General features: G+C 40.8%; 1 protein-coding gene across 1 annotated transcript; it reads right to left on the bottom strand.

The window, feature by feature from the left end:
- Positions 1-26: 26 nt before the first annotated feature.
- Positions 27-25,727, bottom strand: crb1 (crumbs cell polarity complex component 1). Its single transcript, XM_066647648.1, has 13 exons — positions 25,624-25,727; positions 20,952-21,545; positions 18,130-18,325; positions 17,209-17,348; positions 16,445-16,627; positions 13,577-14,497; positions 11,754-12,307; positions 11,505-11,670; positions 9,374-10,292; positions 8,228-8,272; positions 7,570-7,692; positions 6,823-6,949; positions 27-1,366 (listed from the first exon to the last, which is right to left on the bottom strand). Exons 1-13 carry the CDS (start codon positions 25,700-25,702, stop codon positions 1,148-1,150), a joined length of 4,266 nt encoding a protein of 1,421 aa, XP_066503745.1. The 5' UTR covers positions 25,703-25,727; the 3' UTR covers positions 27-1,147.
- Positions 25,728-26,249: the final 522 nt, after the last annotated feature.

Raw genomic sequence — 26,249 nt, 5'->3', positions numbered from 1 at the left:
ACAGATGCCCCCAACAACAGTGTACACTGAGATTGTCTAGCCTAAATTTAAGGAAAAGTGATGTCACAAAACGTTTAAATTCAATGTAAACATTGCTTCCCTCAAATTTCCACAAGGTCTACCATCTCACAACTATACGATCAATATCTACAGCTGGCGTAACGCCAGGATTAAAATGTCTGAACCCTATTTGAGCTGGATTACTGAGAGAGGTGTTGTAATAGATATAAATAATATGCTCCTTAAATAATAGTAGTCCTGTTTCCACTGGCCTCATTGTAATGCAATGAAAACCATCATGTTCCATGTTGTTGTTAGATTTCACAGAAGGGTGAACCCAGTGTCCACCCCGGGCTCCCTGGCGAGGCCGAGTTCTCTTTCTCCAACACGTCCCATGGTGGAATAATAGTATTTACATGTCTACCTTAATGTTCCCTCCTCAGCTTTGATTGGATTGGAGAATTACACCTTAAACTTGACCCTGGAGCTGATTGGCTAGTTTTATTTTCCTTCTTCCAGGTTTGGAATCAGACCTGATCCAGCCAGAGACTAAGGCCTTGTCCTGACTGCATTGTCCAGAGACCCAAGGGTAGATAGTGGACACTTCTTTGCAACCTTTGTGAAGAGGAAAGGTGTTATCCACACTGCTGTCCAACTGCTACAAATAATAGAGCTCTAAATAAGGCACCCAATGATGGAAATGTGTGTGAAGATGCAAGTAAGCTTTGACAACACGGGTAGAGTGTGTCTGTTTGGTGAGAAAGGTTCACATGTACGTCCAGAGCTATCTGTGGACGTTTGTGGAAATTACACAGACATTTATCTCATACAAATTGGGTCCCGCTTGGGTATTAAAGTACACTTCCTACACATTGTGCCATATCTATTACTGATCCTAATCTTACTGAACGTACTCAGGGTTTTGATTTTTTCTTCCTTATGACATGATTACATATGCCAGAGGCTGTGGGATTCGGGTAATGTATATTAACCAGTAAAACCACTATTCTGAAGCATTTGCATTTCACCATCCACTGGAACCGCGATGAATAAAATCATGTCCCACTCACTCTCCCACTCAGACTTCCGGCACGTTAAGGAAGAAAAACTTTCTGTTTTAATGGCGACTATGAAAATAGCCTCCAGTTCAGATGAGTCTCTCTGTGGTTGGCGGCTGAACAATGTTCCACATCTCTACTCTGGAGCCCTCCTTCTCCTGCCGGCTCGGGCTGTATGTGCCATGAGTGGCTCGTCGGTTCAGGGCCACCACCAGAGCAGTGACTGAGATCAGTACGGCCAGGAACAGTACCACACACACCAAGCTCACACCCAGCAGAAGATCAGATGTCACACTGTCCACATTCAGCTGAAAGAAGACAGAATTTTAAGATTAAAATGAAGAAATTAGTGGGGGAATTAAATAAATAAACAATAAAATGAATCATTTTAACTTCAGTGTCATGGTTTTATTAGTATCCAGTGCTAAACTAAGTGTTGGCATTTAATAACTTACATAAGTGATGTATCAGATATACTCAGAAATATCTACTGAAAATAAGCATTTGAAAAAAATAAAATAAAATAAAGGTAGATCTCTGATTTTTTTGCACAGGAAATTAAGTTATTAAGGTGTTGTCAGTAAATCAATGAGGACAGCTTCACTTGCCGCTCTGCCACTAGTCTTCTCAGCAGTCACTTCTCTCATTTAAATTTGATGAAAAACTGGTTATGTGTGCACGTGTGTTTTGCCGAAACTGGTTTTTTTTTTTTGTCTGTGAGGATTTTGGTGTGTTCTCCCTGTGTCTGCGTGGGTTTCCTCCAGGGGCTCCGGTTTCCTCCCACGGTCCAAAAACACGTTGGTAGGTGGAGTGGCAACTCAAAAATGTAGGTCTGTAGGTGTGTGTGTGTGTGTGTTAGTGTGTGTCGCCCTGTGAAGGACTAGGTGAGTTCCTGCTTTGCGCCCAATGCTTCCGAGTAAGTTCCGGCCCCAGCGTTATTCTGAACTGGATAAGCAGTTACAGATAATGATTGTGTAATGTGTAATTGTAATTTTGTCATTTTATATATATTTATACTGTTGAGCAGTATTAAAAATGACTATTGTACTTTTATTAAAACTAAATAAAAAAATAAAAAAAAAAACAGAATTGTCTAAACCGAAAACACACATCATTTTAGATACATTATGATCCCCAAGAACAGGAGAGATCAATGCACATTTTACTTGATGGAACTCATAACGAATGCAGTGACAATGTTTATATGACATTCATTCATTATCTGTAACCACTTATCCAATTCAGGGTCGCGGTGGGTCCAGAGCCTACCTGGAATCATTGGGTGCAAGGCGGGAATACACCCTGGAGGGGGCGCCAGTCCTTCACAGGGTAACACAGACACACATTCACTCACTTTTGAGTTGCCAACGTGTGTTTTTGGACTGTGGGAGGAAACCGGAGCACCCGGAGGAAACCCACATGGACACGGGGAGAACACACCAACTCCTCACAGACAGTCACCTGGAGCGGGAATTGAACCCACAACCTCCAGGTCCCTGGAGCTGTGTGACTGCGACACTCCCTGCTGCACCACCGTGCCACCACTTTTATGACATAATTTTTTTATTTTTTTATTTTTAAATAAATGAATTATTGCCATTTCAGTACTACACAAAATATACTAAATGTCAGTAAGGCGGGAAAGTGTTTTTAGGGGAAAAATTAATAAGGTTTAGACTTATTTGAACACCTAACGATTACAGATACAATGCACTAAATGCAATGCAATAAAAGGATAGAAAACTTTCTGCAGAGCTCACTATGAGATCAAATCCACTTGCAGTAGTAAAGCAAAGGGAAAGTAATAACTCTGGACCAAAGTTTAGCTTTTATTCACTGACTTATCTGTTCTGAGCAGCAGTGACACGTAGAGGCTAGAAGGCCCTTGAAACTTCATTCCCAGTGAATGGAGCTGAGCACGTCACCTGTTCTGTAACTGTGGGCGGATTTTTCTGTGTGTGTGTGTGTGACTTCCTCCAGATGAACGACCCTGTCATCTGTATAAGCTGCCCTCATACATCTAGCCTGCATTTTTCCGACCTGCAGCGATGCTGCCACTGCTCTGCTGAGTTGCATTTCGTGGAGAAGTGTGTGGCGTCGTTCTGCTGGCCCAGCACTATTCACTCACTCTGAAGACACACGTCTCTAATTCAGCCACCACAGCTCAGACACACACACAAACCCTCCGAGATTCCTGCTTCAGCTTCACCCAACCGGCCTCCCCTCACTTCCTCCCTCTCAAATCAACTTTGACTTTCTAAAAAAAAATGAACTCTGTAATGAACGCAGTTTTCCGGTTCAAATCTCTCGCCTCAGACTTTCAGCTGAGACGGCTTATTACATCAGATAAGAGAAAAAAGCTGGGTAAAAAGTGCTTCCATTTTATTAGGATCACCTATAGATGGTGAAAATGTTAAAGGATAGGTGACACACACACACACATATATATATATATATGAATGAATGATCCAAGACCCAGATAAAACCTGTCAGGTGATGGTCCGGTAAGAGCCCTGACCCTTGAACAACAGAATGAATAACGCTTTGTAATTTTAAATGTTATAAGCAGTCAGTTCATTTTTCTATTAGTTTTCTATCTCATCTTTGTTATGAGATGGAGAAGATATTTCCTCCATATGCTGCTAGCTCTCTCCAGTCTGTCTGCATGCACAGAGTTAAAGTGCTACAAAATTAAACTTGAGTTATAAATGAGGTTTGGTGGTAATTCAAACAGTGAATAAGTGCCTCCAGACAAGATCAACTTCAGCCACAAAACAACAGTCATTTTCTTCCTCTAACATACTGTTCCACATTATAAGACCCGCAACTTCTGAACACAAACAAACCAGAGAGAACTGCAGTTCCCCACAATCGTGGATTGTTGCCTTTAAGCCAAATAATCTGTAAATGAGCTTTGTTCTTTGAGCTTTGTTGGCTGCCCTGCTTTGGACTGATTAGGTCTGTTAGGATTGTACAAACCAGTGAAGAGTATATTCAGAAACTTCTGACTCATCTCAGCCACAGGTGCTCCTTATATGGGCCAGATATCAGGTGTGTGGTGGAACAAATCTGATACCTGTCCCACACGACACACAACAGTGGAGTAACTGAGCAGTAAATGCTGTAATTGGTGTGGATTAGGCCTAAACATGTCTGCTATCTGCCCTGTGAAGGACTGGCGCCCCCTCCAGGGTGTATTCTCGCCTTGCGCCCAATGATTCCAGGTAAGCTCTGGACCCACCATGACCCTGAATTGGATAAGCGCTTACAGATAATGAATGAATGAATGAATGAATAAATGAATGAATGTCTGCTATCTGTGCAGTGAATACGAAAAAAAAATATTTCATAAATCACACACTGGGAATACACACCAGTCAAACGTGTAACGGTGTTGTTCTCATTGGTCAAGATTTAACTGGAACATAATGTATGTGATTTTAACTTTGCACAATAAATTCTGAGCCCCTGGCACTGAGGATTTCATGTGCATGCTTCAGTGAGGCTGCTCTCCAACAGCATTTCACAGCTCCAAAGCCACAAACTACACTAGAGTCACAGAAATCGGATGATGAACAGAGACAAGACGGCTACAGAAGACGAATAAACAGCATGAGAATGGACAGAATGGAATGAAATATTTTATTGGAACATAAAACTAGACGACATGATCAGAACAACACAGAAACATGACAAGAACTTGTTCAGGTCGTAATCAACACTAACATGAACAAAGTGAGACAGTAAAACAGACAGATGGACGGATGGGGAAAACAAAACTATACTAGTGGACGCTACCAACTACTGATAATTAGATCCAGTGTAGAGAGGAGCTAAAGAGTTAAGTTTAATGTGTAGGAATACATCATAAACAGAACTCTAAGGATTCTCATGAATCATTCTCATGAAGTGCTTTTAAATGACGATTACTGATGAGATCATTAAAAACAAACCCATGTTATATTTCATATGTCAAGGACTGCCTGTTGATTAAAGTGTGTTAATTAATGTGTGTCTCATACAGTTGCTACATCTACATTCAAGTACTGAATTAACCATTTTAAACATTCAGTGGTATGAAAAAGTTTGGGCACCCCTGATAATTATCATGATTTTCTTTTATAAATCATTGGTTTTTCAGAGTCGCAGTCACACAGCTCCAGGGACCTGGAGGTTGTGGGTTCGATTCCCGCTCCGGGTCACTGTCTGTGAGGAGTTGGTGTGTTCTCCCCGTGTCCGCGTGGGTTTCCTCCGGGTGCTCCGGTTTCCTCCCACAGTCCAAAAACACACGTTGCAGGTGGATTGGCGACTCGAAAGTGTCCGTGTGTGTGAGTGAATGTGTGTGTGTCTGTGTTGCCCTGTGAAGGACTGGCGCCCCCTCCAGGGTGTATTCCCGCCTTGCGATTCCCGTTCGATTTCCGCTCCGGGTGACTGTCTGTGAGGAGTTGGTGTGTTCTCCCTGTGTCTGCGTGGGTTTCCTCCAGGTTACTGTCTGTGAGGAGTTGGTGTGTTCTCCCTGTGTCTGCGTGGGTTTCCTCCAGGTGACTGTCTGTGAGGAGTTGGTGTGTTCTCCCTGTGTCTGCGTGGGTTTCCTCCGGGTGCTCCGGTTTCCTCCCACAGTCCAAAAACACACGCTGGTAGGTGGATTGGTGACTCAAAAGTGTCTGTAGGTGTGAGTGTGTGTGTGTGTGTGTGTTGCCCTGTGAAGGACTGGCGCCCCCTCCAGGGTGTATTCCCGCCTTGCACCCAATGATTCCAGGTAGGCTCTGGACCCACCGTGACCCTGAAGTGGATAAGCACTTACAGATAATGAATGAATGCACACTTTCTGTAAATTCTATAAACTTCATTTCACTTCTCAAATATCACTGTGTTCGTCTGCTATATGAAATTAAATTGCTGATCTGAAAAACCAATGATTTATAAAAGAAAATCATGATAATTATCAGGGGTTCCCAAACTTTATTATACCATAAGCATGTGTGATGTGTTTTACACAGGCAGTTAAAAACCACCGTGCTTAAACGCAGCATGCAGTGTTTGTAATGCAGCGCAGATATTATTTCATTGAAAAGGTATCAAATAAGTTGGAAAAGGACAATAAGGCACAGATCTTATTTTGTCTAAGGCTCTACTACATCACGTGGAAAGTCTCTGGTTCTCTGAACATTTTCTCCAGTGTAGCAGATGGAGCATGTAAAACTGGGGACCAAAAATATACATAAAATAACAACAAAAATAATAATAATAATAATAATGGAATGCCACAAGGACAACTTCTTTTAAATTATTAAGGAGCGTTGTTCAATACTGTACATATTTGTGATGTGTTTAGAAAGATGCAGTTGTGCTGTGGGGTTCTCAACCCTCATTTTATCCATCATTGCTCACTAGCAGCTTAACATCAGAAGATGTGTCTAGAAACTGGTTGAATCATACTCTATTTATTTATTTATTTATTTAATCAATGCCTTTAAAATAGTGCAATTGTAAATAGCAGTCCATGAGATTACCTCTAATAACCAGAGTTACAGAGTTGTGCACTGACTTTCAGCTCATGGATCATGACTGCAAATATGTGGGCTGAAAAACTCACACACACACACACACACATACACACAGACACACATTCAATATATTCTCATTCATTCTCCCCCCACTCCACGGCTGGCTCTCCTTCGTCCAGCCGCAGTATGAGGTAGGACAAAAGCTGAAAGAGGTTTTGCCAGAGGAAAACAGCCATGTAAAAGTAGATGTCGCTTACGTCGATCTGACAGGTGTCGCCGGCGTAGCTCAGCTCACACACACAGTGGAACTTATTGACCAGGTTGCGGCAGTAGCCGCCATTCAAGCACGGGTTTGACTTACACTCGTCCACTTCCTGCTCACACCTAAATGCAGACAGGTACGGAAGAGAATTGAGAGACAATAAGCTTTGGGTTTTTGGGCAAAGACAACAAAACCTTTGAAATATTCACCTGAAAACATCTAAAACTGAAGAGCTAATTTTCTACATTTCGATGTTCCAGTTTCCATCACTTGGTATAAAACAGGATGTTTTTGTTACAATAAATGCACAACCTCTATGCAAAGGATTTTTTGCAGTAGTTCAGTCTTTTGTGGATGAAACAGAGATTACACATTATGTCTGAAACTGAAAGTATATACAACATCCAAATCTTTAAAATAAATACACAAAAGGGAATTAGTTTTCTTTTTGTGATATGGGCTCTAAAATGTTACGTCTGACCCCAGGGTGAAATTGTATTGACATGTTGTAAAGTGGAGCATTTGGCAGCTTTACAGCAGATCCCTACCTGTCCAAAGTGTTTCCTGCATGTTTTGATCTAGTTGCTACTGTAATATTAATCACATCAAATGCACATTAACTCTTTTCCTCTTTAGAGCTGGGTCATCCACTCTGACACTCAGCCAAAGTGTGCAAGAAACCTGAGAGAGGACGGCCGACTGTGTGATGAGGAAGTGAGTGAATAACAAGAGAAATACCGACCGATGTCCAGTGAAGCCAGGTGGACAGTCACATGTAAATGCTGCCTCAGAACAGTTCCCCCCGTTAAAGCATGTGTAGTTCCGATTCTCATCCCCACAGATGGACACTGGGAGCTTTGGGCCTCTGGGGTGAAATGAGAAAGAAAAGAAAACAAAAAAAAGAGAAGAAAAGATGAGGCGGACAACACCAACCCACACCGCCCCCCTTCTTTGGAGAACCCCATGAGGGGCCACCGGCTGTCCCCTCATCTCCATCCAGCACAAAAAAAGGGATTAGCCAGCGATCAGGATAATGAAATTAGCATCTGAATGGACCCCCGACTGCTAAACAAGAGCATATTAAATCATCGCTGTGTCTGAGGATTAACATCGGCCTTATATGGACTGCACTAATAATGGCAGTGTACTGTAAGGCAAAAAAAGTAGTAGAGTCCAATTCAGATTTCATTGACTGGATATTGCAAATTATGGTGTAAATGATAAGATTCTTTTTTCCTTTATTAAGTTGAGGATGCAGTAAAAATGCAGTAAAAAAGCCTCATTTATTTTTAGTGTTTGGTTTATGCCGGTGCTAGTGCCATGGTGTTTTGATATTTCAGAAAAACGTAACAATAACTTCAGTGGGTGCAGATATAAAGAAGGAAAGAGATGAAACTTACATGTTCTTGACAACGATGTACCAAGGAATCTCTTCAACCTGGTCGCTGTGAGGGGGCAAACAAACAGAAAACAGACAGTGTGATGCTTTTTTTGTTTTTCTTCAAGAAAACTTTGCACCAAAGATATCTCTCGCTCTAGAGAGGAGAAGAGATGGATGTATTACATTTCCCTGCTGCCTGCGAAGCACTTTCAAAGGCAACGTGAAGAAACGTGTGGCAGTGCGACGTGTTTACGAGATAAATGGTTGCAGGCGTGCCTCTGATGCTGCCCTAAAGGCAAAGCACATCCATGGGGGGGGAGGCTCCCTCAACACAGACGCCATTATAACCATCGCTGCTTTTAAATGACACTCATGGCAGCAGACATAATATCACAAGTGCACTCACACACATAAATAACACCATGAAAAACATTAGCATTTTCAAGCTAACAAATCAGTCCCAAAGGGCAATGGAGTTCAGTAAAAGGAAGCCACTGAAGTGCTCCTTAAAGGAGATTCTTTTTATTTGCCTTTCGGCCCATTAAAATTTACAAAGGACAGAATATAGTTGTGTATTCTCTTTTTTAAAAAGTGCCACATATTGCTTTTCATGCTTCATGAGAATATTGTTTTCATGTGTGTGTGATTTAAACTTGTACTTTAGTTAAGATCAATGGGGTATGTGTTCAGACGGGGGACCGTGATCACCCTGAGCGTGAAACACACACTAATGAGGCAAAAGTGAAGAGAATGTGTGGAAAAGTTCTTCGTAAACAAAGAATCTTCACATTAAAATTGCTGCCATTGTGGTCAGACTATATTTCTTCATTCAAAGTTCAAAATCTTCTTCTTTAGTTTTGCACTGGAGCTAAAGGGTTAAAACATGTATAGTGTCTATAATGACAACCAATTACCATGAGTGCAAAGGAAGTATACCTATATCCCGAGGGTGTAATATTCCCTACATTCCAAGGGTCTAATGATTCCTAGGTTCTTAGTGTGACGCTTTACAGCTTGGTATGATACATCAGAAAAACCTATTCAACACCAAGCTGAAGGTGATACAATCAGGAACTTTTTTTTTTGCTTACTGTGCTCACTTGTATTTGATTTGGTTTATATTCATTAACCTACTCCTTTAAGGAGAATAGCTGGTGGGACTCACGTGCAGTAAGGCCCAGTGTAGTTGTCAGGGCATAAGCAGGCGTATTTGCCAATGCCTTGGAGACAGGTGGCGCCATTTGCACACTGGTGTTGAGCACAAATGTCCACCTCCACCTCACAGTCTGGGCCAGTGTAGCCAAACTCACAGGTGCAGTTATACCCCAGGCCCTGGGTGGTACAGTTGCCATGGTGACAGGGGCTGGAGGCACAGGCATTGGAGCTGACTTCACAGCGTTGGCCCGTCCAGTCGTTGTGGCAGTTGCAGCTGAAGAGGTCGAAGAGATCCTCACAGTCGCCGGAGTTGAGGCAGGGGTTGGGTTCACACACCGGAGCGCTAGTGCACCCGCTGGGAACTGAAGCCGTGGATGTTTTGTGGAACTGTTCTTCTTGGATCAACTGAATTTCTGCTGGGCTATAATACGGCAACACTATTCCACCAATCCTAATATTACTCAAACAGCCAATCAGGTTCCAGCTTGACTTGGTGTCCAGCCCCCCCAGCACAATGTCCACTCCCTCTCGGAGGAAGTCAAGGTTGCTAGCCTCAGAGTCAGACGTGATGGGTTCTTCCTGGTTGTCCTGGATTAGCATTGTCCATTGAGAAGTGTCAGTCTCGGGTGCAACCATGAAGATTTGGACACTGTGCCATTTCCCATCAGCTATGGGCCCTAAGCTTTGTAGGCTTAGTAGGGAGGAAGAGGAGGAGGATGAAGATAAAGCTACACTGAACAAATCAAACACCAACAGGCCATCCTGTATTAACACATTCACAAAGTCCGAGCCGCTGTGGGCATGTAGCACAGCTGCATTCTGTTTCCGAGTACGAATACTGAAGGTGATGTTGGTGAGGCGTCGAGAGATCAAACCATTACCACGGTATGTTAGCATGATGTTATTCTGAAACGTAGCGTTGGAAATACCTGCACACACAGGGCAACAGATAAGCCATTACTTTACATAATGCTTCAGAAGCAATGTCTTTCCAACCAGAAATATTTCACTCTGCCTTAGTTGGAAGTGGCCAGTGAGAAAATTAACAACACTCTTAGCTAATCACTGCGGTTAGCTTCACAAAGCATATTATCTCAGATAATCATTTTATCCCATTAATTCATCCTTGTTTAATACACACTTACAAAACTGAAATTAGCTGCGCAGAGTTAGCTCAGATCAATTAGCTCAGATGATCTGCAGAAGTTAATCCTGCTTTTAGTGTCAAACAGTGGAATCATACAGCTTGACGTAGCAGACGGATGAAAATCATAGTTAATCCAAAGAAGGCTAATCCTGGCTAAAACAAATCTGTCACATAAGACTTACAAATATTGCATATGTAAATTAAATATTCTTTGGATATAAATGGCAGATATACATCCATAGAGTAAAAATAAAATAAGAAGAATAAGATATTCTGTAGCACATAATCACTCTTCAGTTTGACAGAATTTACTGACATTTATTGTTTTCATATTTTATTCTTCCGCCATTTTATTCTTCACATTTTTCAACCACTGGTAAATAGTGCTGTCGACCAATCCTGACTACTAGTAACTGATCTATAGATCAATAAAGTTTTAGAGTAATTATTGCCTTGGTCCTTAAATAAAATTATATTACAAAAAAATATATATACATATATTGAGTTTATTTAGCACAAATATGCATATTGTCGCTGTCCAAAGAAAAAATATGCATCTCCAAAATAGTACTTTGAATGGAAATGTAAAAAAAGATATTCCAAGTAATTTTATTATTCCAAGTAATTTTGGAGCATTTTTTTCCATTCAACATGAAATTTTCACACATTGTGAAGGACAGCAGCTGTGTTCAAATGATAAAATAAACTAAAAACTACAACAATGGAGATACATGATTTTCTTTGGACAGCAATAATGTAATTTTTACATTAAAATTGTAAAATTGTTAGCAATATAGCCCTGTGAAGGACTGGCGCCCCCTCCAGGGTGTGTTCCTGCCTTGCGCCCAATGATTCCAGGTAGGCTCTGGACCCACCGCGACCCTGAACTGGATAAGGGTTACAGATAATGAATGAATGAATAATGAATAAATTGTTAGCGATATAGCTATATGTATCTTCCGTTTTATCTTTTGAATTAAAACAGTTTACTTACATTCATATCCCTCACCAACAGTTATGCAGTGTGCTTGGGACGGGCATGGAGAGCGCTCACACCACTGAACCTTCTCACAGCGCTGCCCGGAGGTACTAGGGGGACAGTTACAGTTGAAATCATCCCACAGTGTTAAACACACCCCACCATTCTCACAGGTGTTTTTCTGTGGGAAAGAAAATGAAAAATAGTAGAATTAATAAATATTAAGGACAACTAATTACTCCAAAATAAAAGCACATGATTTACCGCACAAACGTTATCCCCGATGCAGCCTTCAGAAACATTAACCAGAAGCTCTGGGGTGTATGACTTCACAGGGATGTTCGATGGGAAGAACAGCAATGGCTTGTCGTTGAGACGAAGGTCCTGGATACAGCCTTTAAAATGACCCCCAAACTCAGTTAATGTGTTGGGGTCACCAATGCCGCCGACATGTATCTTATCCCCGGCATGAACATGAACAGGGTGGACCCTCACTGGTCTCGAGACCTGGTCAGATTCCAGCAAAATCATTTGGCCCTGCTCAATAGCTATACTAATAAAGTAAACATCACCATCGCTAACAATGTTCTGGCCCTCTGCTTTCTGGGAGGTGTCAGTCTGTGCTTTGACTCGTCCTTGTTCCAGCCACATGCGAAAATACCAACTGGTACTATTGGTCAGTAACAGGAGCAGGCCAGACTCGCGACGAGAACGAAGAAACATGGAGAGTGTGAAGATGGCGGGATCAGGCTCCTCACTAAGAGTGAACGTGGCGTAGCTCAAAGCGTCCTCCTGGCCAAACCTGACAGGGATATATTCTGTAGGACACAGGAAACAGAGTTTTTCAGGTGTACTCACCTATGATTGACAATGTAATGTGAGGTTAGACCACATATCTGTCCTTTCACCTAATTTGAAAACAATGTGACTTAATAGGATTTAAGAACCCTTATTCTGGGACACACTTTAGCATTTTAGTGTTTTCCCTGCTTAATGCACCCACATCAGTGCAGTGCAGGCTTGATAATGAGCTTATAGGCGGAATCAAATTCCAAAACCTGTATAGCAGGGGTGCTCCACGACCAGGGCTGGACATTGTGTTATTACTTGTCTCGAGAACCTTCACACTGTATGCTTCACTGTGTTTTCTCTGTTCTAACACATCCATTCTAATCTCATAAAAAGCTTGCCAGTTAAGTAATAAGCTTACCCAGGCATGAATAGAGCCAGGCCAAAGACCTAAAATGTGAGATAGAAGGTACTCGAATTGCACTTTTCCACTGCATGGACCCTACTCAACTCAGCTTGGATCTACTCTGCTCTTTTGCTCTTCCATTAAACAAATCTGGTACCTGTTCCCTGGAAGCTGGTACTTTTTTAGTACTTGCTTGCACATGGTTCCAAGCGAGCAGAGTAAGGACTAAAACTGACTTATAAACCTTGTAAAGCGCCAACTGGCAAGATAGACTTGCCGCTTGTAAAATCTCCAAGCTAGAGCAGAGATCACATTTGTGTTTAACCGACTTGTAGCATAACAGTACCTTCTAAAATTACGCTGTGGTGTTTTGCAGAGGTTTAAACACTTCTTGGATTGGTGGCTGACGTAAAACTCCAATGACATCTTTATGGAGCAACAAGGAACAGAAAAACTCTGATCTGTCTGAACTGGGGTATGGAGTCCCCAAAAAGTATAACACATGAATGGCCCCACAAGTCAACAACGCTTAATGTTTCCATTGCCGTTGTTGTGTTGTGTCCAACCCCCGTGTTTTCTGGTTTCTGTTAGCGAGTGTGTTTGAGACGTCATGGGCTACATTTCGGGGTGGGCGAATTTTATAATGGAAAACCAACTAACCCTAACCCACCAAGTGAGTAGAGGCAAGTAGAGCCGTGTATAGTAGAATTGAACAGGTACCATGCAGTGAAAAAGCACCACAAGACATGAAATCAGAATTGTACAACTGCTAATTTCTTTTTTTTGTCAACAGATTACTGGTGTAGACCTACAGAAAATTTAATAATGTACTTAAAAAAAAAAAGCTATATACAGTTCTACATAATAATCAGACTGCAAATGTGCAAATTACCATCAGCGCAGGTGTGTCCTACATATGGCCGCTGGCACCTGCACCGGTATCCTTCCCACAAGTTAACGCACTCGCCTTGATTTTCACACGGATTATTCAGGCATCGGTCTCTGTGGTCACATCCATGTGTGATATTTATGGCTGAACCCTGAAGCCAATTCTCTGGCACCATCAGCTGAGAGTCTATATACAGGTCTCTCATGCAGCCAATAAAAGAACCAGAAAGGCTTCCATCTCCCAGGCTGCCGATCAAGGTACTCTGCAGGGTTGACTCTAAGACAAATGGTCCCATCTCCACCTGAGCTGCTGACACACAGTGTTCACCCTGGCAGGGCTCCATGAGCTGAAGAAGCAGCGTACCGTTCCGCAGCACGGCCTCCACAGTGTGCCACTCCCCATCTGCCACATTCTGAGGTAGCTTTAAGGCCCAGCCAGGGCCTTTCCCTTGGAAACCCGTTTTTAAGCTTAGCCGCAAATAACCATGTACCAGCTCCAGGGTTAGCAGGGGTCCGTCAATTCCTCGCTGGAAGATCACCGTGTTGCTCAGAACTGTCCGGAAGCTCAGGGTGATGTTGGAGTAGTAGTCTTGAAGAGGTGTCTGCAAATGCAAGAAACCTCCAAAGGACTCGAAGGAGAAGGTGTTGCTGGTCTGGCAGTGTGAGCCAGTGTAGCCAGGCATGCAGGAGCAGCTGTAGCCGTGCAAACCTTCTTTTAGGAAGGGTCTGCAGGTTGCCCCATTCAAGCACTCGTGACCCTTACAGCCCACCAGTGGCTCACTGCAGTTCTGGCCTCCATAGAGAACGCCATCTTTACTCTCTAACGGACAGATGCAGATGTAGCTGTCAAGAGTGTCCTTGCACAAGCCTCCATTATGACATGGAGCCGAAGCACAATTGTCAATGTCTTCTTCACACAAGGCACCTGCAGGAAGACCACCAAATATGGCTTTATGTTGTATGTAATGTAGTTTGAAGGAATGACTGCATATGGTCTTAGCCTTAGTTTGTCTCTAGTATAAATGTCCATATACAATTATAGTGGACATCCTCTCCTTAATTATTAAACACAACTATTCAAACTAGTTTGACATAAAATGCTTTATTTCAGACAACTTACTGAGAACTACTCACAGCGGTGGTGATTGAAGACGTTCAAAGTAACATCTGATATACATATTCTGATGCCCAACACATTGTTTTAAGATACTTATATCATTATTTTAAACATATATATTAAACATTACATGGAAAAGAAACATCTCTGATCACTGTAGGTTTACTTGTCAGTAACAGACTTCAGTCGTATACGCATTTTCACAATATCTCAGACTCTTTACAAAATGGTTTAAACCTAACTGACTCAGAATGATCTCACTTTCTTTCATTTATGTGGAAATAGGTCTAAATTTGGCTGCTACTCTTTATGCCAAGGATAGTGTCTGCATCTGTTAACCGGTAATACAAAGCTGACTTCATAATTCCCAAATTCTAATACTGCTGTTGCTGCCAACTGGCAGAATTTCAGAACAATTAGGTAAAAAATTACCCTCAAATATGAATTACATTCACAAACAAATCCATCCGTCATGTTGATTTCAGATATGATCGTGTACAATAATATTAAACAAAACAAACAAAAAGCAAACATTTATTATAAAAAGCTACACGAAGAGAAAGTAAAGAAAATGCCATCACTGTCCAAAGAAAAACATCTCAATTTTTGTGGATTTTTAGTTCATTACATCATTTGAACACAGCAGCTGTCCTTGGGCCAACCGAAATGCTCAAAACATACTTGGAATAAAACCTTTTTACACTGATTTCTATTGAAAGTTAAGGTATTTTCCTTCTCCTGTAAAGTTACTATATTGGAGATACATGTTGTTTCTTTGGACAGTGACGCTATGTTAATTAGCACAGACCTTAGTTTCCCTACTTAGCTAAGTCCTATCTTTAAGGCAAAACCAAGTTCTACTAACCACATATCACATCTACTTCACGACACTATAAACAGTGAGCTGATCTTTTTCGCTAGTGAAAGTCTCTTTCGAGAGTGAAGCATTACCTGAACTAAGCAAGAGGGCACTCCAAACCCAAAAGACTTCTCTCTTCATAATGCTACAGATTCTGTAAGCAGTAAACCAAACTTTCATATGGTCACTTTACTTGAGAGAATGTCCATATTGGTTACGGGTCATTCCAGCAAATAGCTTTCATTGCTTCATGGTGTAGCACTCTTGTCAAAGCCAGTTACTGAAGGATTAGCTTAATGCTAGTTAATACATCTTACAACTACAAGGCCCAATTATAGACCGTGCCTCAGAATCACTCTCTAAGCTGCGGTACCTGATCTACATTTCACAGCAAGAGAACAGTAGGATTTAGAGCACGTTGATTGTCTGCATTGATCAACAAATTTGGTGATTGTGGGATACATGAGGGAAGAGCTGTTTCATCGCAGGTCTTAGGTTAGAAATGGGTTCTATATGCTGTAAATAACAGGCCCTTAAACTGGTGTGATTTTTGCAAACAGGAGATTGAGAAATGCTGCTTTTTTCTGATACTAATACTGCAGTTTTGAGTATTGGCAGATATTGCTTTTAACTACTAAGCATTAAAATAATTCTAAGTATCCAAGTATTGGTCCTGTGTTTAGGATTTTCTCCTCCCAGTAATGTCTCATACAATCATGGCTAGGGCAGCATTAATGACCAATGGGTGAGCAGAGTGGCCCTCATCTTACTAATGTGATATGTCCTACTGTATGTGTGTAATCATCTGGATTTAGTCTTTTGAAATGGTAAGTTAAGCAGTTCCATGCGTCTGGAAATTGTCTCTCTGTATTTGCTGCTGACAGTCAGCTCCTTACCTGTTAGCCCTGGTGAACACCTGCACACGTATCCAGCAGCATGTCTGTAGTCATAATAGTCAGGCAGCAGGCTTTCTGTCCCATAGTGTTTTTGCCAGGAGCGCTCAATACAGGTTCCTCCATTTGAACAGGGAAAACTTCCACATTCATTCACATCCAATTCACAGTGACGACCCTCAAAACCTGCCAGAGAGGACAAGAGGAGAGAGAAGAGGAGAGTCAGCACATCCATCCCAACCTCGCTATCACCACCAAAGAGAAGACAACCATTCTGGAAAACTGGGGGAAAAGATAACACAGGGAGAATACATCTCCTTTGAAAAAGCATCTCTCTTATCTAACAGTACCATCCAACAATTTGATCAAGACTGGGCCTCATTTATTGAGGAAGTCACCCTCTTAACCACTTAAATACTAAAGAAATGCAATACCCACAAAAGCAGTAAAGTTACACACACACACAATCTCCTTTATTTGTTTTGATAATTTTATTGTTATTGTTTATTGTTTTGCATTTTGTGGACCATACTATAGAGATAGGAATCCTGAAATTATAACATAAACAGAGAGGCAGGAGTATGGTTATTTTAATTTAATCGTGGGACAAAATCAGTATATAGTGAAAAGTATAGTGTAATTAACAGCGGAATTGGATAAGTGGTTTTTAAAGTATGCTATTCAGTGTTATGAGAGAGAAGCTGCAGTAACATAATGAATGAGAAATGTTTTTATGAATAAAACCCCCATAAATCTGTTTTTTTTACCTGGCCAACACTTGCAGGTGTAGTTCCTCTCCTCTTCCAGACAGGGGGCACTGTTGAGGCAGGGCTGATTCCAGCATGGAGGCAAAGGCACCTCACAGTGTGATCCAGTGAAGCCGCTTTGGGAGCAATCACAGCTGTAGCTGCAAGGACACATTTCAAACTGTGAATAACACACTGTCTCATAACTGCATGTGAAATTAAAAATGAAGCTGGTAACATTGTCCATTTATTCATTCATTGGAGCCTACCCTGAATCACTGGGCGCAAAGCAAGAACACACCCTGGAGGGGGCGCCAGTGCTTCACAGGGCAACACACACACACACACACACACACCTATGGGTACCTTTGAGTCACCAATCCACCTACCAACATGTGTTTTTAGACTGTGGGAGGAAACCAGAGCACCTGGAGGAAACCCATGCAGACACAGGGAGAACACACCTCACAGAAACTGCCTAGTGATAACATTTTGCATTTTAATTTACCTTGCCCTTCCACTGGCAGCATTTTACTCTCAAATCCCAGAGCCAGTCACCCGGAGCGGGACTCTAACCCTGGAGCTGTGTGACCGTGCCACATTGTCCATTTAATCAGTCAAAAGATGTTTATTACCTTAAATTCCTTTAAGTCTGACACAAAAACATTGAAGCTAATTTAACTAAAAAGCTACAGTTAAATACTCCACTGAGCTTCCATTAGCTATATTAGCGCTTTGGAAAATTAAATTAACCTCCACAAGACACTAATTCTTTAATTGTTGTGTTTGCGTATACTGGAATCTTAAGGCAAAAGAAGTAGTTACTAACAGTAAAACTGTTAAACCAGTTCCCTTTATAAGACACAATCAGGGTTTTGTCCTAATGATCCTCCTGGTTTCGGCAAGGTCTGTTAGCATGTAAGCAATACAAATCCATTTTACCTATTGATCCCATCAATGCACAGAGCCCCGTTCTGGCAGCTGTGGCCTATGCAGTCATCAATGTTAATTTCACAATGAGTTCCTTGGAAGCCGGCCAGACAGGAGCAAGAGAAACTGTTGATGTGATCATGGCAGCTTCCACCATGAAGACAAGGCTGAGACTGACACTCATCAATCTGCAGCTCACAGCTAGAACCTGCAAAACAACATCACAGACAAGATCATTTATTTCAGTCTGTCATAGCCTAAGATGATTATTTTTCATGTTATTAAACAGCTGTTATAATGACACCTAGTGGACTGGATGTATCAGAGATTCTATAGAAAACCTATGTTGGAGGTTCAATTTACGGACTATAAAGTGGTTCATTTAGGGACCACAAATCAATTTGAATATTCATGTCATGTGAGTTGCACTTCAAAATAAATAAATAAATAAATAGAAAAAAGGTTGTTGTTTCTAACATTATATATATGACATAAAATAATAATAATAAACTTTATGTATATAGCACTTTTATACATTAAAACTGCAGTTTAAATGCTTTACAGTACTGAATTAAAATATAATAACATGTATATAACATTTTATTAATAAATATATTTACATATTTATAATTGCATTGTTTGCTACTTTCTGATGGTAAAAACGTAAAAAGGGCTGATTGCTCCTAACCCTAACCCTAGTTATTCACTGAACATGCCCAGCACCAGATTTAAGAAAATAAGAAACAAGAAAAAAAAGTGTTTTAGTGTGATTTAGTTCTACATTTGACACAATTTCCATTCATTCTAAAACAGCCTGCATAGGTCGGTTTTGTCTCTTTACTGAGTGCTTTTTAATGGGGACCCTACTTCTCACCTCCAGTTATCAGGGGAGTAGTATTCTCATCATGTAACACCAGGATTACAGCACTAGGGGGCAGCAAGTGGAAGTATTTGAACAGAATTGCAACTGTGGTTTCTTACCACAGGGCTGCTCTTATCAGAATTTAAGATTTTTATTTTCACATTTATTAATTCTTATTCTGCGTTCCTTCTGGCTAAAGAAAATAATAAATATAAAAAATATATCAAAATACCAAGGAGCAAATAAAATAACAAAATTATCCAGATAGCAGTATTCACGATGCAAAAAGACATTGAAGGGTGTATTCTTAAATGTACATTATTCACTGACCTTTTTCTAAACATAACTCAGGCTTGGAATGGGCTAAACTGGGGTGGTGTATTTGTGAAATTGTCATATGTAAAAACGCCATACATTCAAATTAGCAGTACACATGTGACCATGGCATGGAATTACTTCTGTCCTCACAGATTTATCACCAAATATCATGAAAAAAATATTTGCAGTATTTTACTACTTGTATTTACAGCTTTTTAAGTATTTTTCTTGTTATTTTATTTATTGATAACATTGATACGCAGTAAAACCAAGAATGTACATTTAGATCATACAGTCAAAATGTAATCTTTGGAGAAAATGAAAATGAATGATTTGATTATGACGACATGACTGATAACTAATAACCTACAGCACTGCTCCACATTCTGGACACACCTAAAATGTCTTAACATAGTTTGAAGGTGCTTAGACATGGTATAAAATGTCACCCCTTAACCCACTGTACCTTAAAGGCTAAGCACCACTTAATGGACCTCCATGAATATTCCACATTATTTTAGTTACTGACATATATATGTATGAATTAAAATGAAAATAGCAGCTTAATTTACTTTAAAACTGACAATTTTATTAAATTGACGGAAAAACCCGAGCTCGCTACGGAAATTCTTGAACGCAACCGTGACGTCACTGGTGGACAACAGCTGAACAACGCCGCGGTAAAACACCGTTATGACTGACTGTTATGACAGTATCTAGCTAAATAACCAACATTATTCATGACAATAGCCTAGCAATAAGCTAAACTCAAATTTAGAGGTACCGTTATTCTTGTAAATGTGATCGAAGTCGAACTCGAATTCACCCGACACTATAAACCTCCGTAATGCAGCTACGTAGCCGAGTACAATCTGAGCCACCGAGTTTAGCGAGTCAAGCTAACGTTAACTAACACCAACTAAAACAGGCGAAGTGAGTGTCCTTACCCTGTTTACCTCCATGTTACAGAGGCTCTTGAACACCTTTCGTTGGTGTCCTTACATGCCCATATTGTTGGAAAAGCGCCAGTGAAATGAGCTGCAGATAACGGAGTGAGCGGATGGTCCTTTCCAAAGTGCCCGTTTAAAGTTGACAAATTTAGTCCATTTTCTGGATATTTTGGGATCTTTGGGCCATTTGTGCACAGATGTCCCACTGTACATTGAATGATTGCAGCCAAAAACAACACACCTTTTCATCATTTTGCATTAAATTAAGTGCAGCTTCTAGAGTTGTTGTCCACCCTCTACGTCACAGGCAAGACGCCTATTAGAGTTTCCGAACACCGCTGGGGGGGGGCAACGGTCTTTTACCTTATTCCTTGAATTAGTAAGAAATAACATGTTTTCTGACTATCAATAAACACAAGCTAGGAACTCAAATTCCACTGTATTTATTTGTTTGACACTTTCATAGAGTTGGTGCTCAGCCTTTAAAAAGAACATGCATGAGTTCCCTGGTCAAATTAAATAGTGACTTAACTGAGTAAATTTTCAATTTAGACTTAGCAACCTTGGATACCTACATACAGCACTACTTAAATTAAGTTGGCAAGTTTATCTGGCATCTCTTATCAAACCACGGGTTGACTCTGAACAAGAATTGAATGCAAAATTGGAGTCCACTTAAGTGTTTGTGTATCCCTCGACCTTACCAGTGTACCCAGCTGTGCAAAGGCAGAGGTAGTGTCCAATCTTGTCCAGGCAGGTGGCTCCGTTCATGCAGGGTTGCGACACACATTCATTCACTTCGATCTCACAGCGCTCGCCTTGGAAGCCTGGCACACAGAAACAGGAGGGTCCGAGGGGCCCGCTCCTACAGAGCGCCCTGTTTTGGCAGGGGTTTGGCACACACTGATCTGTCTCTCTCTGGCACTGAGGGCCGGCGAAGCCAGGCTGGCAGAGGCAGACGTACCCTGGCTCTCTACGAACTACAGCCAGGCAGCGGGCACTGTCTCCACAGAGCGTTCGAGCACACAGTTGGGCACTGGAAGCACAGTCCTGGTCAGAAAGGCCCGGCCAGCAGCTGCAGGCTATCTCCCCGGACCGGCTGCCAATGGACTGGCACGTAGCATTACCCTGGCAGATGGGGGTGTGGCAGAGGGCATTAGAGCCACAGCTAACACTTGACAGTAATGGTACAGAAGACTGGCACTGGCACAGGAATGTGGAGGGGTCATCTCGGCACTCAGCACCATTCTGGCAGGGTTTGGACAGGCAGAGGGATGAGGCCTTCAGTAGTGTTACACCTGAAAAGAGTGACACAGCTGGAGATAAATCTCAACATACACAAGTGAAACAGTGGGGCTCAAGCTAAACTTGATTATAATTTTCACAATATCCTCAAAAAATAATTACATTACAATATTTTGTATTGTCCATTTGTGTTCTTATATATATATATTCTTAACCCTTTTCTTAAAATTAAGCAGGTTTAAAAGTTTAAATCTTTAAGATCTATAAATATTTCTATAAATAAAAAGACCTACTAGCAGCACCCTGTCTCATCCCAAATGCTGAAACACTCATTATGTCTTCAGCATGCACGTGCAGAGCTAAATTACTGTAGGCTGAATAGGCAGAGATTCTTACGTCACACAAATTTGTGCTGCTAAATTAATTTATGTCTTAGTTTTTGGTTTAGTTTAGTTTAAATTTTTAAGGTTTGAACAGTATTTAATTATCATCTCATAATCTGGTTATACAACCACAACAACAAAAAAATATTATTAATTCATATTAGACAAAAGAGGGCGGCACGGTGGAACAGCAGGTAGTGTCGCAGTCACACAGCTCCAGGGACCTGGAGGTTGTGGGTTCGATTCCCGCTCCGGGTGACTGTCTGTGAGGAGTTTGGTGTGTTCTCCCTGTGTCCGCGTGGATTTCCTCCGGGTGCTCCGGTTTCCTTGCACAGTCCAAAAACACGTTGGTAGGTGGATTGGCAACTCATTAAAAGATTTTTAATACTGCTCTAAGGATATAAAGTCTGTTGCACCTATATAATAGGTTAACTTCAGGTAAGACTGTTTTATTCATAGCATGTCCCCAGTGTGACATCTCTACAGAGGTACTTGAGAAAGTAATTTAAGATGTTGATTTCCATGTCAACTTGTGATTCTGCTTTGTCTTTGTTTTATGTTTGTCCCTGGATGGGAGCTCTGCATCAGCTATTATTAATCTGAGTGAAGAAAGCCAAGATAAGAGCACAGTTCATCATATCTGTTACTGTGGGATTTGGAGATCTGAGCTGCCTGTTAGATATTAATAATCAACTGCTCTATTTTAAGCTTTGGTAAGAGCTTCCGACTTCATCTTTCAGCTAAGTATCTACTGTAGAGGCCATTAACCTTCCTTGATGAATGGCACAATGAAGTTTCATATATCGACATTTACAAGCAATTCCAGAATTCTTAATGTTAGCATATTATTAGCATGTGTTGGCATCTCAATCTAATCATCTCTGCCTCCTATTCCTTTAACAATGAAAAAATCTTTAATAATGAAATAAAAGCCTCTGACAATCTGGGCTTAAACTGCTTAGTCAAAATAGAAAAACATGCAAACATTATATTAGCACTAAGCTAAAAGCAATTCACACAAAATCTTTACCATTTAAAATTACACACACATTTGAAGCTTGTAAAATCAATGTCATATTTTATTGTAACAACAGGGAGCAAGGTTTTTATTGGTATTGTAACATTCATGGCTTTTGTTTCTTCTTTTTATAGAAACAGGGCCCTGGTCTTGTGTGGCTAAAAACAACAGCCTGGGGGCGTTGCAAAATGGCTACTGATGACCACTTTTATCACAGACAATAAAAACCTGTTATATTCTGTATTGAATTATAGTAATGTTTTGAACTGACTATATTTACAGTTTTAAGGACCCTTCAATGAATATCAAGGGTTTCTTTTTTTATTAATTTTATAATTTTTTTATCCTGTTAACATATCTGTGTGTCTGTATTCTGTGGGCAGTCAGCAGCGTTGCTGTCGTGTTATCTCTGAGAGAAATGCCCCTCTGGTGCTCAAAAGGTCCTTTCACGTCCCGCCAGCCCTACAACAAGGACATTTGCAAACTTCAGCGTCTCAACAAAGCGTCAGATCTGCTGCCATGGCAACTGATTCCACGCTTCCCGCTCTGCATTAGTGGGGTTGCTATGGTGATGGGTAGCAGACATAAGTCAGTCATTTAGAGGGCATTTATCACTCTATTCAGCCTGGCCTGTGAGCACTGTCTGTTTTATTAGAGGCTGAGCAGTGACACTGATTAAATGGAACTAGCAATGATGGTAATGATGATGTTTTTGTTGGTGAAGTACGTGCTTTCTTTGTAGGAACAGCCTTCATTTGCAATCCACGTTTTTATAGGCATGGCCTAGTGTAAACAGAAATTTTGAGAATTTCCCCCATACAGTAAAGTTTAGTTTCCAAATTTAGCTTTTTTATTTTGCACTGGATTTCAAAGGCTAATGAAGCTAGTACGTATGTCACCTAAAATATCTTTAGGTAACATCGTATTATATTGGTTTCGTTGCTCTGTAAAAAACTAAAGAAACACCTGTGAAAGCCAAAAATGTTGTAGCTTACACATTTAGAATATGTGGAATGTTTTTCATCAAACCAATTCCTTTAAAACTAACCTTAGAATCCCCCCCAGAGGAAGAGCGCCATGTCCATTAAAAAAGTACTGCTTTATATAGATATGATGTAAAAATACATTCTAATATACATAATAATCTTGACAAATTTGTAATATTATCTTGCCATTATCTTAATTTGATGGGTTTTAATGCCTCTAATCTACTTTCCGTATTGTGTCTTTGTCACAATATTTGGAAACTAAATTTGACCACCACCAGCCACCAATGCTATTGTGGAGGAATGGAAATAATCAGTGAAATGTTGTTAAAACACAGTTGTTTAGCCTTAATATATTTATAGATACCCAAAAGCATAATTTATAGATACCCAAAAGATACTGAATACATGAAACATAATTTCACCAGGTCAATTTTATTATTTTGGCCACTCAACCTTCTCAAAGTCAATGACATGCATACTGCTCAAATAACAAAATGCAGTACACAAAACAGGGCATTAAAAGCAGAGGCCTTGAAATCCACTGGTCCAAGATGCACATTATATCTTATACAACCATGGAATAACCAATAATGAATTTCAAATGTAATATAAAGCATATTAAACTTTAACTCTTGGGTTTATTGGTTAGATATTCCAAATGTATATAAGCTGCACATGTCCACTAACATGCAGTGCTTTTATTAAATATAGGTACACTAAATTTATAAGATCAAATCAAATTAAAAGTAACAAAAACAGCAGTGTTTCTCTATACTGGACTTAATTAGCAGTGCTAATGAAACACTGCATGTTTAGAAGGGATTTCCATAATACCCACTTATGGGGAGTCTAGACCAACACACAGCGTGATCCTGTGCTACAAGCGTTTTGACTGGGAGGGGGGCTAAACCCAACATGTTTGTCTAGCCATATGGCCAGATTGACTGCAAATCTTAACTCAACCACATTAGTAAGACTGTACATGGCATTAAGGGAAACATGCTGTCATTCATTCCACTGCAGTATAATGTAACATACTCCTAACACATAGATGGAGCTGTAAAAGCCTGAGCAGTGCTTGGTTTTGATGTACACTATCAAAGTTTCCTTTCAAAACTGAAAAGTGGACAGTTTCTTTGAAGACAGGCCTTTTATGTTTTGGAGTGCCATTTTGACTGTCCTGTCTCTACCTGACTGTTTCCTGCTTTTCTCTCCTGACTGGCATGTTTTGTAATACATCATTTAGGATACATCACATTAATTAAAGATGCATTCATAGCTGAAGAATTCCATTCATTTGAAACAATAATATATATATATACATTTGGACACCTCTGGTCAAGTAATATATTTTCATCAGCAAAAACATCATCATACCATTTCTATGCAATGATTAGTGCACAGTTTGTATTTACTGAATGTAACTGGAACTTTCTAAAATTTAATTCAGTAAATAGACAGTAAATGTGCATTAATGCAGTGTGTGTGTGTGTGTGTGTGTGTGTGTGTGTGTGTGTTTGGTGGGGTCCCACAATGCAGGATTTCTCAGGATTTAGCAAGTCAAGTCTGTCCAAGTTCTCATTACTGTGCTAATTCAAAACTATGCGTTTTGTTTATTTATTTTTTGTAACATAGAAAAACACTTTTTGTGTGTGTGAGAGAAAGAGAGAGAGAGAGGGGGGGGGGGGATCAACAGGTGCATTACTTTCTAAGAAAACTCGGGATAAAGAGAATTACTCACGTTGTGTCCACTGGGCGATAAGGAGGAGGAAGAGGAAAGAGTTAAATAAAGTCCTCGGTGGCTCAGAGGCAGTGTCCATGTTGAGGAGTCATGGTGTTAGTGCTAGAGCTGATGTGGTCAGGGTGCTCTTCTCTCCTCCAGGACGCGCGCGCGTACACACACACACACGCGCGCGCGCGCAACACACAGCGCAGCCAATCAGCTTCCAGATATCCTCGCCATTGACACAAAGACACCGCAGCCCATTGGTGGAAAAAAATCCACTCAAACCGACCGAGTGCACTTCGAATGATAATGAGAGGCGAAAAGGAGGGAAGAGTGACTGGTCAAAATGCACTCTCCACATTCAAATGCAATCAGGCCTGGAGTTGCATATTATATGCGTGCTTTGCACTTAGAGACCATCAAACAAACTGCATGCCCAAGTCTTCCTCCTGCCACCAATCAAATTTGCCAGAAGAAAAGGGTGTTTATAAAAGTGGTTTATGTAATTCTTCACCTTCTCGTTCATTCTGTATGCAATTAGTCCCCACCTCTCTCAACTTAGCCTTCTGCTGCTCTTCTACTGCTCAAAAGCCCTACACTTCAAGTTGATTGGTTGCTTAGGCTTATGATGTAAGAAACAC

Source organism: Hoplias malabaricus, chromosome 16 (genome assembly GCF_029633855.1).
Source record: "Hoplias malabaricus isolate fHopMal1 chromosome 16, fHopMal1.hap1, whole genome shotgun sequence".
NCBI lineage: Eukaryota > Metazoa > Chordata > Actinopteri > Characiformes > Erythrinidae > Hoplias > Hoplias malabaricus.
The sequence above is the reverse complement of the archived record's forward strand: the minus strand, read 5'-3'. Positions and strand labels throughout refer to the sequence as shown.